Below are 14,660 nucleotides of genomic sequence, written 5' to 3' on the forward strand. Positions count from 1 at the left end.
ATACCTGAAGGCTGTGCTGCCATTCAGCAAGATCCAGACAGACTGGAGAGCTGGGCAGCAATAAATCAGATGAGGTTTAACAAAAGGAAGAAGGAAGTACAGACCCTTGCAACAGGAAAGGAATAACCATGAGTATCAGTACAGGTTGGGGGAATGACCTGTTGGAGAGGAGCTCTGCGGAGAAGGACCTGGAGGTCCTGGTGGATGACAGATTGGCCATGAGCCAGCAGTGTGCCCTGGTGGACTACAAGGCCAATGGGATCCTGGGGTGCATTAAAAGGAGCATGGCCAGCAGATCAATGGAGGTGATCCAACCCCTCTGCTGTGCCCTGGTCAGGCCTCATCTGGAGTACTGTATCCAGTTCTGGGCTCCCCAGTAAAAGAAAGACAGGGATGTCCTGGAGAGAGTTCAGTGGAGGGCCATAAACGTGATAAAGGGTCTGGAGCATCTTCCGTAGGAGGAAAGGCTGAGCGAACTGGGTCCATTCTGCCTCGAGAAAAGACAACTCACAGGGGATCTGATTAATGTTTATAAGAATCTTAAGTGCGAGAGTCAAAGAGAAATGGCCAACCTCTTTTCAGTGTTCTCTGGGGACAGGACAAGGGGAATTGGCAAAAAAACTGGAGCATGGCAAGTCCCACACCAATTTGCATAGGAATTTCTTCACAGCGAGGGTGATGGAGCACTGGAACAGGCTGCCCAGGGAGGTTGTGGATTCCTGTAGACCCCCGTATTTTTTTTATTCCCTTCTTGAAAATAGGCTTTTTGTTTCCCCTTTTCCAATCAGTGGGAACTTCCCTAGGCTGCCATGACATTTCCAATACGGACAGTAGTTTGGCAACTTCATCCATCTCAGAACCCTCAAAAGCTTGTGAATGGATTTTAATCAAGTCCCGTGGACTTGCACGCCTTCAAGTTCTTCAACAGTCTTGAACTTGATCTTCACTTACAGTAGGCAAATCTTTCTTCTCTAAGTACTGCCTTGGCATTTTGGGTGGTATGGCTAGAGCCCTTGCTAGTGAAGACTGAGGCAAAGAAGTCACTGAGTACCTCAGCTTTCTCCATATCCCTTGTGATCAAGTGTCCAGTATCCTTCCAGAGAGGGCCTGCATCTTCTCTGGCCTTCCTTTTACCACTGATGTATCTGAAGAATTTTTTCCTTGTTACCCTTTATGTTCCTGGCCAGATTCAATTGTATCTGGTTTCAGCTTCCCTAACCTGATCCTTGGCTCTGCCAACATCTTTGTAGTGCTCCCAGGTAACCCAGTCCTGCTTGCACTCCTACAGATTTTCTTTTTGAGCTTAATTAAGTCCAGGAGGCTCCTTGTTGATATATGATGGCCTGCTGGCATTCCTGCCTGCCTTCCTTTTTCTTGGAATGCAATCTATCTGGACTTGGAGGAGACAACCTTGAATAATGACCAGCTTTCTTGAGCATCCCTTCCCACCAGGGTTTTATCTCATGTCACCCTGCCAAGTAGCTCTCTAAAGAGAAATCCCAACAAGAGAGAAGAAAACAATGACATTCCCAGCATTCCTTATTGAAATGTTAATTGTCTGTGAGTTCTTGGAAGGATGAACTCAACAGTTAAACTAAAAGAAACAACTCCAAGAAGTTTTGAGCTCAAGCCCCTGAAGATAATGCATAAAGCTGCGTGTGCTCTCAAGTACAAGAGAAGCTAGTAGCTTGCTGCCTGACAAGTCTGTATTGCTTGTAGGAGCTATCCATAAGAGGGAAAACTACAGCCCATTTCCAAACACCATTAATGTGTTAGCTGAAGCTTATCCACCAAAGTAATCCAAACAGTTAACACCAAACAAACAGGTATTTTCATTGTACTATCTCTGAAGAAGCAACTACAATGGATGAGCAACAAAAATAAAATCACTGTCTATGTATTTAGACTCTCATACCTTGTGCAACTCATCATAAACCAGTTGATGGGCAAATCTTGGGCAGGGCTCTTCTTCCTGAAGACTTTTACCTGGATTTTCTTTGGCTGCTTGGTCATTTTTATAGACACAAGACCTAAAATATATGACAATAAGTACAATTAATAGAATAGCATTTTGGATACAGTAGAGATGAGGGAAATCTAGACCACAAACTTTAACAAAAGTACTATTTCAATCACTATTCTCTTCTCCACAGAGACTTTTTTCTTTTGCTTTGTTTCCAGCTGAAGGTCCTACAGAGAGACCTTGACAAAATGGACAGGGAAATTGCCAAGTACATAAAGTTTAACAACAGCAAGTGCTAGATTCTCCACCTAGGATGGGGCAACTCTAGATATTTATACAGACTGAGGATAAGAGGCTTGGAGAGCAGTCCTGTGGAAATGGAACTGTGAATTCTAGTTGATGGTAAGTTGAATCTGGTCAGTGACATTCCCTGGAAACTATACCCCGGGGTGCATGAGACCCAGCTCTTCCAGACAGGTGAGAGAAGGAATTGTCCTTCTCTGTTCTCCACTGTATGGTCTCTCACCTCAACCACAGGGTGCAGTTTGGGTGCCACAATATAAGAAGGACATAGAACTCTTAGAAAGCATCCGAAGGAGAGCTATAAAGATGGAAAAAAAGGACAAGAAGTACAAGGAACAGCTGAGGTCCAAAACCAAGGTTTTTCAGCCCAGAGCGGAAAAGGCTGAGGGAAGGCCTCATAACAACCTACAGCTCCTCACAAGAACTGGTGACAGTGATAAGGCCAGAAGGAATAGAGCTGTCAAGGGAGGGTCCAGTGGAGAATTAGAAGAATGTTTTTTGCCTTGAACATTTCCTACTGGAAAAACTTCATATAAGGGCTTACTTTTTCCCCCACCCACCTCCCACCTGTCTCCAGCGAAAGAATACAGTTTCCTCCCTTCAAGTGGCTTGTTTCTACAGTCTTTCTAAATACTCTGGGAGAGCCTAAAAGGAACTGAGCTTCAAGATTGCCAGTGCATAGTTATAAATTATTATAGAGTTACTTGGGAAGTATGACTGTGTTAAGGACTACTTTCTAAAGAAATCATTGTAAAAGTTGGAAGTTTTCCCCTTTAATTGACTTACCAGCTGTTCCTCACGATGTCATAAATCCAGAAAGAATTCCTTACATTCTCTTCCCGCTTCTCCTTATCTTTACTGAGCCCGGACAAGACATGGATTTCATTCAGTTCTGGATCAATGGTAGCCCTTTGAGTGAATCCTGTCATTGGAACTGACAAAGGAAAAAAAAAAAAAAAAAAAAAAAAGAAGTTGAAGGGTAAAAATAATATACAGGAAAGGATCTAAGCACCGGATAAATGTATTACCCTCTCCATGAACTTCCAAGAGGGGAATACGGGGATAGTCCAATATTCACACTAAAGGCACAAGATTTCATTAAATTACCTTCTTAGTATTCAGGATGAAGAGTATCTTCAGTTTAACCTTGCAATTTATTATCCCTATTTTCTGTTTTTTAAGTACTTTCACCTCTCAACTTTCATATAAAACCAGTATCTGGACTGGGTGAACCCAATACTTTCTATTTTCCAGTGTTCTCGTTATTTACCACTGCTTAAAACTGAACCATCTCTAAACAGGAGCCATGCAGAAGTTGCTCCTGTTTACAGAGCTTCTCGTATGAGTCCTCCGAAGTCAAATGAGAGAATTGAGAGGAAGAAAAATCACCCAAAGGTTGATTCCTTCTCCGCTAAAAACAAGTCCTGTACAAATTCTCTTATTTCCTTCTTATTTATGATTCCTGGAAGCATGTTAAACAACATTCTGAGAGCTGCTGTTTCCTAGAGAAAAGTACAGTCAAGGTTTGAAAAAACTGCTGCCCTCAAAAATGAGAATAAAACTGCACTGCAACAGAGCTAGATGATCTTTGTGAGATAAAAATGGGATGATTTTGTCGTTATCTCATCTGTAAAAGGAAGCATTGATTCCCAAATATTTAATTGAGCTAGAAAGCTCAAAAAAAGAAAAAATCATGATAAACTTATGATCACACAGCTCACAGCCCTGCATTGTTTTCTTTAGTACAAATAATTCAAGGAAGCTTTCTTTATCTCCTGTATGGTTGTGGTATAATTGCTAAGTTACTCTTCTGTTCCACCTTCAGATTAAGAAATACGTTTAAATATTGAGGATTCCAGCAGTTTTCATCATAATTCCCTGAAAAAAAGGTCAGCAAATTTGTTTGGCAGTCCTTTTTGTTTGTTGTATAATTCCCATTTCCTGTTTCCCTAGGCAACCATCCTTCCAAAATGTATTTGTGAAGAACACGTGATCTTTGTTTACAGATCCTGTTTGTCTCATTCCTCTTTCTGGGTCAGTTTACAAAGGCTGGTAAAGGTTCCTGGACTTCAATCAAGATTTTGGCATGAAAAATTCTCAGAACTTTTGTATTTTGCAAATTCTTCCCTGCAATTAACTACACACACATCCTAGAAAACAAGACCTGTGCTAATAAGCATTTAATATTGCTTTTCAAGAACACACAAAACAGTGTTTTGTAAACCTATTCTCTAATAGACTTGCGTCTCATACCTTACTGTTTACATCTGGTGCACTAAGAAAGTAATAGATGTCAATTTGAAAATTCTAGGCAGAAAAATGTTACCAAAATGTTTAGCAAAACTGAAAAGCAAACATTTTTTAAAAACAATTACCTTTTATGTAAACGTAAGTAGGAACTGAAATACATACTGTTAAGTCATTTTTAGAGCCCTCTCAACCAATTCCTTGTTTGTTGTTTTAATGGAAAAGCAAGAGGCAGACTATCAAGCCCTCATCACCATAAACTTGCCTATTTTGACCTCTGTTTTGCAATGAAATTTCAAAGGAAAAGTCATCCAGTCTGTAAGCAAATGGGTACAGAGCAAAGAAGGAAGGCAGGGAACAACACCAGATGTAGAACAACTTTACGCTTTGTTTCATTGGTAAACCATGAGCAAATTTCTGAATCAGTTTAAGGAGTACTGTGAAAGTCACCCCATGAGAAAACTGATGGCAAAAAAACACAATTAAAAACTAATTTTCGAAAAATATACATATAGCATGTGTTTTTCTATTGTCAGGGACTGAATCATTGACCCAAAAGGATTAAATCCAAGGCATATGTGAGATATTTCTGGTGAGAAGCATCTAAATTTGATCAGCAAAGCTAATATAGATGGAAAATGTCTTTGCAACCCTATCTGCTGCTTTTAACATTCAAGACCATGTCGGGTTACTAGAAAAAAAGCATGCAAATCTCCTGAGCATTAATACCCTAGGCTCACTGAAATGAAAATTATTATAATCATGAGGGATATGGTTAGCATATTATCACTGATACAGAAAGCATATGAAACTCGTCTACGGAAGCCTCATCCCTCCTGAAACGTTAAATGTGTTCTGTATCTTTCCTGAAGCTGAAATTATTATTTATGTCATGCAAGAGGGAGAAGTTCCTCTGTTTTTTTTTGTTGTTTTTGTTTTTTTTTTGTTTTTTTTTGTTTTTTTGTTTTTTTGTTTTTTTTTTAAAGCTCCTGGAAATAAAATAGGATTCACATGCAGTAACTGCAATCAAAACCAAATTCAAGTAATTCCAAGCTCCCTGTGTTTCATGTTAGCCTATTCTTGAGATCAAACACAGAAAGTCTAGAAAAATGTATATTCAAAATATATATATATAAACTGCATTTACTAGGGACTTAAGATGAGGAGCAACTTGCATCAACTCTGATCTAAGTAATTAGTCAGAAACCATACTGAAGTAGACAAAGCACATAAGGCATAGGAAACTGACAGCTAGCCTTTTGCAGAAGACAGGAGAAAGATAGGTGCAATATAACTTGAGAAACAAAAAAGCACAATAGATTTGGTGAACAAGTCCCTGAAAATAAAACAAAAGGGAAATAAGGCAAATTACCACATAGTAAGAGGCAGATGCTGTGATATTTTACAATAGGAACATCAGAGATGCTCGCCTATAAACTCCAATCCTTGACAGAGCAAAGGGCTGCATAAAATCATCATGACTGACAAACACTGCCACTAGGGGGTAAGAGAGCTTCATCACTTCCAAGTGCAGCCGGCTTGCAGTCAGCACTGGACATAATTCAAATGATTGAGGTCAGCATATTATAGAGGGACAACGGCTGTAAACCCTTGTGATATTTAACTAATAAACCATACTTTGGGACGGAAATTAAATCTTGCATGCAAGATGTTAAATTGAATTTATGTCAGTAACAGATTGCTTAGGATCTTTTTTGTTGTTTTTGGTGTTGGTGCAATTTTTTTGTTTGTTTATTATTACAGTAATTATATATTTTTAAGAGTCAGTAAAAAGCCATAAACAACATGGGATGAGAATCAGACAGTAACGCCAGTGGACTCTGAGAGCTAATATTTGCAATGTACTGGATCCAAGAAGTACATAAAGCAGTAAGAGCTGCACGAAAGTTCCCTCACTTTTGTGCTTCCCTGCAAAAAGTAGATGTAAATCAGCTCTGGAGCAAACCTCCACTGATTTCATGCAGTCTGGAGTTCCTCTCAGGCCCCACTATCACTCAGATCAGCTGCAGGCAGACAGCCTGAAGGACAAAACAGCAGCTGAGGATGTAGGGCTGGTTGTTTTGAACACGATACTGGCCCGTTGCATAGTGATATCAGCTTGGCTTCTATGACAGATTCATCACAGATTGAAGAGGAAAAGCTGTGCAAAGAAACTGTTAAACAGAATGCAAAATCAAAAGCACGCCCAGAAGAAAGTGAGTATTTTTCATGTGCTACTGCGTCCTTTTCCCATAATCTCATTAATTATCCCAGTACAGACAGAGAATAACTAATTGAAAGCAAGGGATCTGAATCCTCTCTCCAAAACTTGGCATTTTAGTTTTATCTAGTAATAACAAAAAGCTTACAGCCTCCATATTTGAAACACTAAACAGCTAACCAGGCCTTAAGTTTACGTAACTGGCTGCATTCAAAAACCAATATGAGGTCTGCTCTGAAAGTAATACCTCTTCTTTCAGTATGTCAGCCCATGACGTTGGCAGTAAGTCAGCAGAGGTTGAACCTTCCTGCAAACACTGTTACACTTTGTTGGCACATGACAGATGGCAGTGGAGGGGCAGCTGAGAGAATGGCATCTGACACGGAAGCGCATATGAAGCAAAGGTGTGTCACTGAATTCTTCCATATGAAAAAAAATCGCATCCATTGACATTCATCAATGCTTGCTAAATGTTTCTGGAAACCAAGCAGTGAATACAAGCACAGTGAGTGGTGTGCCTCAGCAATGACTGTCATAGCAACTGTGAAACAGTGGGTGCAAGTGAAAATGTACAGCTAATGGTGGTAGTGACCATGCTGAAAAACCGTGCTTTGTAGTCAAAAATTTGCTCCATCAGATAGTGTTACCGTGCTCTATGCATCTACTGTAGTGTCCATGGAAATAAGCAGGAACTCTTACTTTCAGAGCAAACGATGTAATTCCTGAGAAAACTCTGCTAAAATGCTGAGTAACCATGCACAGTGTCAATTCAGTCTTCCAGAAAAGCGACACCTAATCATGCAACAGATATGTTCCTACTACTATAATCCCTACTTAAAGACTTTTTTTTTTAAATTACCATGATCATTTCAGCAAGCTGAATATTTTTTGGCTTGCATGTACAAACAGCTACAGTTGTTTCGAGCACAATGTTGACTGCTGCCAGTATCTAAGCAAGAGGAAAAACAGAGCTCTCACACAGAGGCAGAGTTTGCCAAGCAATAAGCTGGAATTCACACAGAGGAGGATTTCATAATACTAGACAGAGGTTTGGAAATTAAATCCCATCTCTTACTGGGTAAGAAATTATAGCAAGTTTTTAAACATGTTCTGAACACACAGAACTAGCAAATGTAATATGGAACCTCTAGTTGCCAATCACTTCTGAAGGATTCACTAAGGGAAGCAAGTTCACTGATACAGCACTTTCGTGCCACCTAAATTACAATTCCTTCACAACTTGCTACCGCTAATCTTGCTACAAGCAAGCTGCAAGCATCCTCCTCCTCATGATACCCCATGATTAAAAGAGCAGAGAGAACTACATCACACTACTGCTGTTCACCAGAACCTAGCATATTCCTAAAAGAAAAATTTGAGGGGAAAAAAAAAAAGCAGTATGTCAGCAAGTTGCTACATATTCCTCCTTGTAATTCATAAAGCTGAAGCAGCACCTCCTGAACTTTAATGGAGCAAAGTGACAGAGACAGTATTCAAGCCAGCTGTTGACACAGCAAGATAATAATTATTCTCTTGGATTTTTCATGATGAGACTGTGTTTGGAAGCCAGCCAGGGAGCAGCAAGGCGACCATGTGAACTGTTTGGTTGATATATTCAAGAAAAATAACAAATGAGCAACCCTGATGTTCAGTGAATAAGCTCTCTCCCAAGGAATGAGAAATTTTGGAGAAAGCCGATCATTTAGCAAATTCAAATGGAATTCTGCTCAGTCTTTCCTGTAGAGCTCTTAAGATTTGTTGACTGCCAAGTCTCCTCACGTTCAAAGACAAAACCAAGTGTTTTTAGATTGGTTCAGATAAGCACCTCACAAGAATGAAGAAAAGATAACGTACATCACCAAAAAAGTACTTCCATATTAAAAGATACGCTGGCCACTGGCGGGACAGACCTTAAAATGAACACAGGGCAAAACACATCAGGTGTCAAACAGACAATCAAAATGAGATATGCACATCAATTGTCCAAGCTGGCTCCAAACTACGCTTTTAATTTTGATTCATGTTTTTCCAACAGCGTTTTGCTCTACATGAAGGTTTCCCAGATCGGGCAGTGCCGTCTCTGTCCGTGGTCCTTATCCATGAAAACTCAGCTCTGGAACACGCCTGACGTCCTATATCCAATGAGCAGCTGCCCAAGCAGGGCTGGGAAAGCTTGAGGGAATTAAAAATATATATACATATAGACAGTTTGTCCTTAAGTACTACTTCGCAATTAAAAGGAAATACAAGAACACACAGGGCTCGCTCTTGTTTGATTTGGTTAGTTACTGAGTGGATACAGAACGATCTGTGCTCTCCTGCAGCAGGAAATTCTCCCTCTGACACACCACCTGAGTCAGGGCCAAACAGGATTATCACAGGAACCTTGACCACAAGTGCTCCCATCAGCTACATTAGACCTGAAATGACTGCCCACGATTAGTCATACGCTGTGTGCTGAGCAAGTCAGGCAAGCTGTCAATATAAACTTCTAAAGACATGTGATATCAGTGACATCTCTAATCCATATGTATGCCTCAGACAAACGCATGGCTTGTGATATTTTTGTTATTTTTGGTTTTTCTTTTCCCCCCTATGAATAAGTCTCTGACTGCTCTAAAAGGGCTCATCCACCAACATGCACATTCATGCCCCTTCTTCAATCACAGGCTCTGCTCTTCAATCACACTACATGTCCTCCAATTTCACCACTACTGCCTTTGTTCTTATCAGACTCATTATGACGATTGAAATCTCCTTTCCTCAGTCCCGTTTTGACCATTTCTCTAGCTGAGCTAATGAATTTCTTGCTCATAACACTTATCACACAGGAGAAAGATAACCAATATGAATGACTTTATTTTGGTGCCCTCCTGTGACAATAGGGAGAAAGCACTAGTGTTTTGGATGCACTGAGGTGGAGAAAGCAACAGTGCTCACCCTGCAGAGGAGGCAAGTGCAACTGGAAGACAAAAAGAGTCGTGAGACTTAGCTATGCACAAAGCAGACTCAGTAACAAGAGAGTTTCAGTACGCAAATCCTGGAGAGCTCTATTTACAAGCCAATCTTTCAGCAGCTGTACCTTGGTCAAATTTGAGTATTTTAAAAATAAATAAAATAAAGTATGCCTAAATTTGCTACAGCTTGCAGTCCTTTATCTCAAGCACATTATCAACACAAGGAACTGATTTTCCACAACCAACGCTTAAAGTACAACTAAGAGTAAAGAATGACTAAACAGCATCAACAACTCATCCACAAGATGAGATAGCAACAAAACCAAAACATCACCATAATTTTCTGATACAGTATCCACTTCATATTACTGATATGCCTTCCAGTTTTTCTACATTAATTTTTTTCCAGTCTTCTCACTGCTGCACTGAAAATTTTAAACAAATGTACAATTCAGTTTTTAGATAAAGTAAAAATCAAAATAGCTCAACTAAGAATAGCACTGAATGCCATATGCGAGCCAGGAACAAAATGTAATCATGGGACTTTATAGGAACATTTAGGTCAGGCACCTTCAACTTGACTCATCACACTAAGCAGCATAAAACTCCACAGCAACAAATCACTGAATCACTTAGTTCACGCAGATCAAACCAACATATCACCACCTAACAAGAACACAGAGACTTGCTTTTTTGGGGCAAAAATAATGCTATCACAATATTTACTGTCTGCATGTATCAGGCATTTTGCTCTGCTCCTGTTAAGACACACTGAATTTTAGCATTTTATTACAAAAGTGAAGGAAACATTGGAATCTGTTTACTTTTCACACATGCAAGAACAGTGAACTGAAAATCTTGTGAATTATTTTCAATGACTCATTTCTTACCATGCCTACCATTCACCACTCAGGGACCTGTGGGAATGGGAAGGAAGGTTAAATACTTGATTCCCATTTGCGTAACTGAACCCTGCAGATAATATATTCACTGAGAAGTGGTGTTCAACGTCTTTACTAGCTTGAAGACAATCTCAATAACTTTAAATATGAAGTTAACATCGGAGATAGTTCACAGCCACATATTTTAAAGCTTCTGGATATTAAGAAATGCAGCTTTAAAAAAGCAAAATGGAAGAATGCTAGTAAAACCATAAGAAAAAAAAAAAGAACAATACAAAACTTTGAAAGCTCTAAGGACCACAGTCTGTGGTTGTGTACACAGCAGCATCGGGCAACAAGCAGGCACCTTATTTAATAAGACTGACAACAATACAAGCTGTTTCTTTCTTGGAAGCAATGAAGTAAATAAATCACTCCAGAGAATAAGTGTTTGGGTACTCTTCTCCCTCACTGACATATCTAAATTGAATGAGCAAACACGAACTCATAACTATCAATAATTCACTTCAGAAGTTCAGTAAAATAAAGCCTGACAAAATAAGGAGGGAAGCTTAGATTTCAGGTAAAATCAGCTTCTTAAGATTTTGGTTGCTGGAAGAACAGTAAACAAGATCAAGCTTGTTATTACATTACACATAATACCAGAAGCATTAATAAATGCTCTCATCATAGTAAACAGTGCAACATAAATTTCAACTTCCAAGCCATAGTTAAAAATCAGGATATCAGCAAGAGAAGAAAACGATGTGCTTCATACAAGCAGAAATCTTTTTTTCCAAAATGACCATTCTTCTCCCTTTGTGTCACGTTTGAGGAGAAAAAGCTTGAAATCAATTCTATATGGCCATGTCCTCTGGGTGTTTTTACAGGATTCTAGTATACAGGACTTCTGTATGTAGTTCCAGGTGGCATGAACCAAGCAGGACTGAAGCTTTACTCTATACTGCTACCACATTTAGCTCCCCTTCCTCAATTCAGAGAAAGTATATCAGCAAAACACGCAGCAGAAGCCTCATTTTCTCATCAGCTCTGATCAGGCAAAATAACCTCTGCCCCTCTGCTCCATTTCTCCAGACATCCTACCTGCCTTTCTGCATCTCAAACCAAGCTAATGATTACTGTTTCACAGCACCTTTCACTTTGTAGAAGTTAAAAAGCCGTTCTCTCCTTCCCTGTTTCCACAGACAATTATTTTAAAGTTTTTTTCTCATCTCTGCTGAAATTGCAAAAATGTTCTGTGTTTAATTTTGCTTTTTTTTTTTTTGTCTTTCTGTGTTTTTTTTTTTTTTTTTTTTTGATGGGCATATGGTTTCATGCATCAATTATTTGTATTGTGCTAAAAGGTGGAGATATCGAATGACAAGAAGGACAAAAGAGCTGGCATAAGTTTAACCTATATACTGTGGAGTTCACTTGGGAACACAGGGCTGGTTAAGGATGCAAACCTGATACCACAGGACTCTGCAGTTGGCCATTCACCTACTTAGCAATATATTTCTCATTCGCACCAATGTGAAGGCATTACTTTGCAGTCATACTCTTACCCATCCCTGAATCTTTCTTAGTACCATCTGATATGATATCCACATGGTCGCTGTCTACATCGTAGCTGAAGAAATCATTCAAGTAAGTTTTTGATCTCTGGCCACCAAACACGTATAAGCAGCGATTTTTCTAGAAAGAAAGAAAAAGGTATTCCTTAACCAAGTTCTTTATTTCTGTTTCACAGAAACATTAATGAATGAAAGAGTAACAGATTTTTCTTGTACATTTAAAATCATGCTTTTAATTTGGTAATATCTATTACTTCCATATCCACAAAGATTCACAGAATTATGCACAACAGTTTATTATTCACAGACTTTGTAAAAGCTATATAATTCTTGATTTCATTCTTAATCTTTTCCATTCTTGAATACACGTATTTTCAGTTTCAAGAGCTATACCACTGAGAGCTTCCCATTTCTCCACCTCCAAACAAATGCAATTTTAGAAGACATTATTTTCTCAGTCTAAGTAAGGCTATAAACCTGGATCCAACAGAGTATCTACTCCAGAGTAACCAGACAAATTCCACATAGTAATGGTTATAGCCCTGCTGTTTGAACTGTAATTGAACTGTAAGGTCAGAATTTTGAAATGGCAATTCACTTCTCAAGTCCAATACAGAAGAGTGAGAAGTCTCAAGGTACACAAGGAAATAGCCTCAAGTTGCAGCAGGGCAAATATAGACTGGATGTCAGGAAGAATTTCTTCATAGGAAGGGTAGTCAGGCATTATAACAGGCTGCTCAGGGCAGTGGTAGAACTTCCCATTCATGGAGGTATTTCAGATATGTGCAGACATGGCATGAAGAGACACACTGCTTAGTGGCAGACTTGGCAGCATTAAGTGATGATTGGAGTTGATGATCTTAGTGGTCTTCTCCAATCCAAGTGATACAGTGTCCAAAAAACAACCCTACTAGATAATAATTTCACAGCTTAAACCAGGAACAAAGAAATAAAGAGTAACTATCCAGATATCAACACACTAAGAACAGGCAAATATGCAGAAAAGCCAGCTTTATCACTTCTTTCAAGCTCATCAAGTAGAAGGCCCATAAGAGGCAGACTGCTTTTCTTACAAAAGATTGAGAAAACAGCAAAGTATCTAAATTGACATCAACTCTACTTGTTGAAATCTGTCTTCTTCAGTTTACCACAGACATATACTTAAATCCTCTGGTACTTACGCAGAATTGTGTGGCAGTATTTTCTTTTCTTTTTTTATAAAACCAAATTTTAGAGAGTCATTACAAGCTCTAAAAGCATAGCAATCATTATGAAACTTCTGATCTTTCATTTGAAAGGGAAAACTTCTTCAAACTGGTCAGTTTTCAATTGTACATTGCAGAACACGTGCAGGATGCCACAATATTAATTCCAGTTCCATTCCTTCTCTCATCCCCAAATCAAAATTCAACATCGGCAAAACTTTGAAAACTTGTTTGCTGCCACTAAGCTCGGTGCAGAACTGCCACTACACCATATCTGCCTATGGAAGCTTCACAGTTGATACAATTCCCCTCTGTACTGTGTTATTCTACTGAAGGTATCTGTACAAAAAGGTAGTCCAGTGCATATACAATGCCTTACAACCCTCATCCTGCAAATCGTATGTCCTGCACTTAAACAGCTGATGAGCACAAGCGGAAAAGTAACAGAAGATTTTTATTTTCTATTTATCTACCCAGTAATAAAGTGCAACACAACCTCTATCATCAAGCATTCTGCCATTCCCCATCAGGATCTGGATTAAAAGCCCATAATGCCATCTGAACCAAACTTAACAGCTAATCATGATACCAGGCAGCAGCTGGGCCCCTGTGCTTCTGAATGCATACCAGGTAAGCCCTGCACTAGTCAATTTTACCATTCCTGGTCTAATAGATAATTTACGTAATTACAGAAGACTCTAAGATTCTTTACTAACTCTGAAAGGAAAATACTTATGAGTAAATTCAACCAGTGGACTGCAGTTCAATGCTATTATTTAATTAGAACCCATTTAGAATTCACCTTGCTTTTACTTTAATTTCTATTCATTTTAAGTCATGAAAACTTTGCCTGAGACTTCACTTAATACCACCTGCACTTACAAAACAGCATTAGAACATCACTGAACATAAAAATCAAGTGAGACAACACATCATTTGGAAGATCAAAGAGCCTGCAAGACAATCAAAACCAGAGGCTCTCTTTAAGGTCAGACACCATGAATCAAGATATGGTGTGGATACTTACAGAATGGAATAACATACAGTGTCCTATGCGGGACTGGATATCCTCAGGTCCAGCATTACAGGAATCCTCTCTCAGAAGTTTCCATGTCTGACATTGGCAGTCAAAAGCAAACAATCCGCTGAACTGTGGTTCGCTGGCTCTGCTGTCGTCAACACTGCCATTACAGGTCAAAATTCTGCCTCCAAAGGTATATATCATGTGTTTTTCAGAATCCATGCACATCTGTAAGAACAAGAGAAGTTTTTAAGAAAGCACATTAAGATCTGAACACGTTCAGATTTA

At 39.2% G+C, this 14,660-nt stretch overlaps 1 protein-coding gene across 2 annotated transcripts in view; it reads right to left on the minus strand.

Annotated features, from left to right (window-relative positions):
- Positions 1-14,660, minus strand: part of MKLN1 (muskelin 1) — a 101,431-nt gene that overhangs the window by 16,295 nt on the left and 70,476 nt on the right. Inside the window, exons 11-14 of one of the 2 annotated variants that reach the window (XM_042872322.1) lie at positions 14,379-14,600; positions 12,162-12,267; positions 3,053-3,200; positions 1,916-2,030 (exon numbers count right to left, since the gene is read on the minus strand). In XM_042872322.1, coding sequence (XP_042728256.1) covers positions 1,916-2,030; positions 3,053-3,200; positions 12,162-12,267; positions 14,379-14,600 — 591 coding nt within the window. Of the gene's footprint in view, positions 1-1,915; positions 2,031-3,052; positions 3,201-12,137; positions 12,268-14,378; positions 14,601-14,660 lie in introns of both variants that reach the window. The other variant, XM_042872321.1, reaches the window with a different exon arrangement.

The sequence above is a fragment of the Lagopus leucura genome, unplaced genomic scaffold (genome assembly GCF_019238085.1).
Source record: "Lagopus leucura isolate 7727_CA_CO unplaced genomic scaffold, USGS_WTPT01 Super-Scaffold_100008, whole genome shotgun sequence".
Taxonomy (NCBI): Eukaryota; Metazoa; Chordata; class Aves; order Galliformes; family Phasianidae; genus Lagopus; species Lagopus leucura.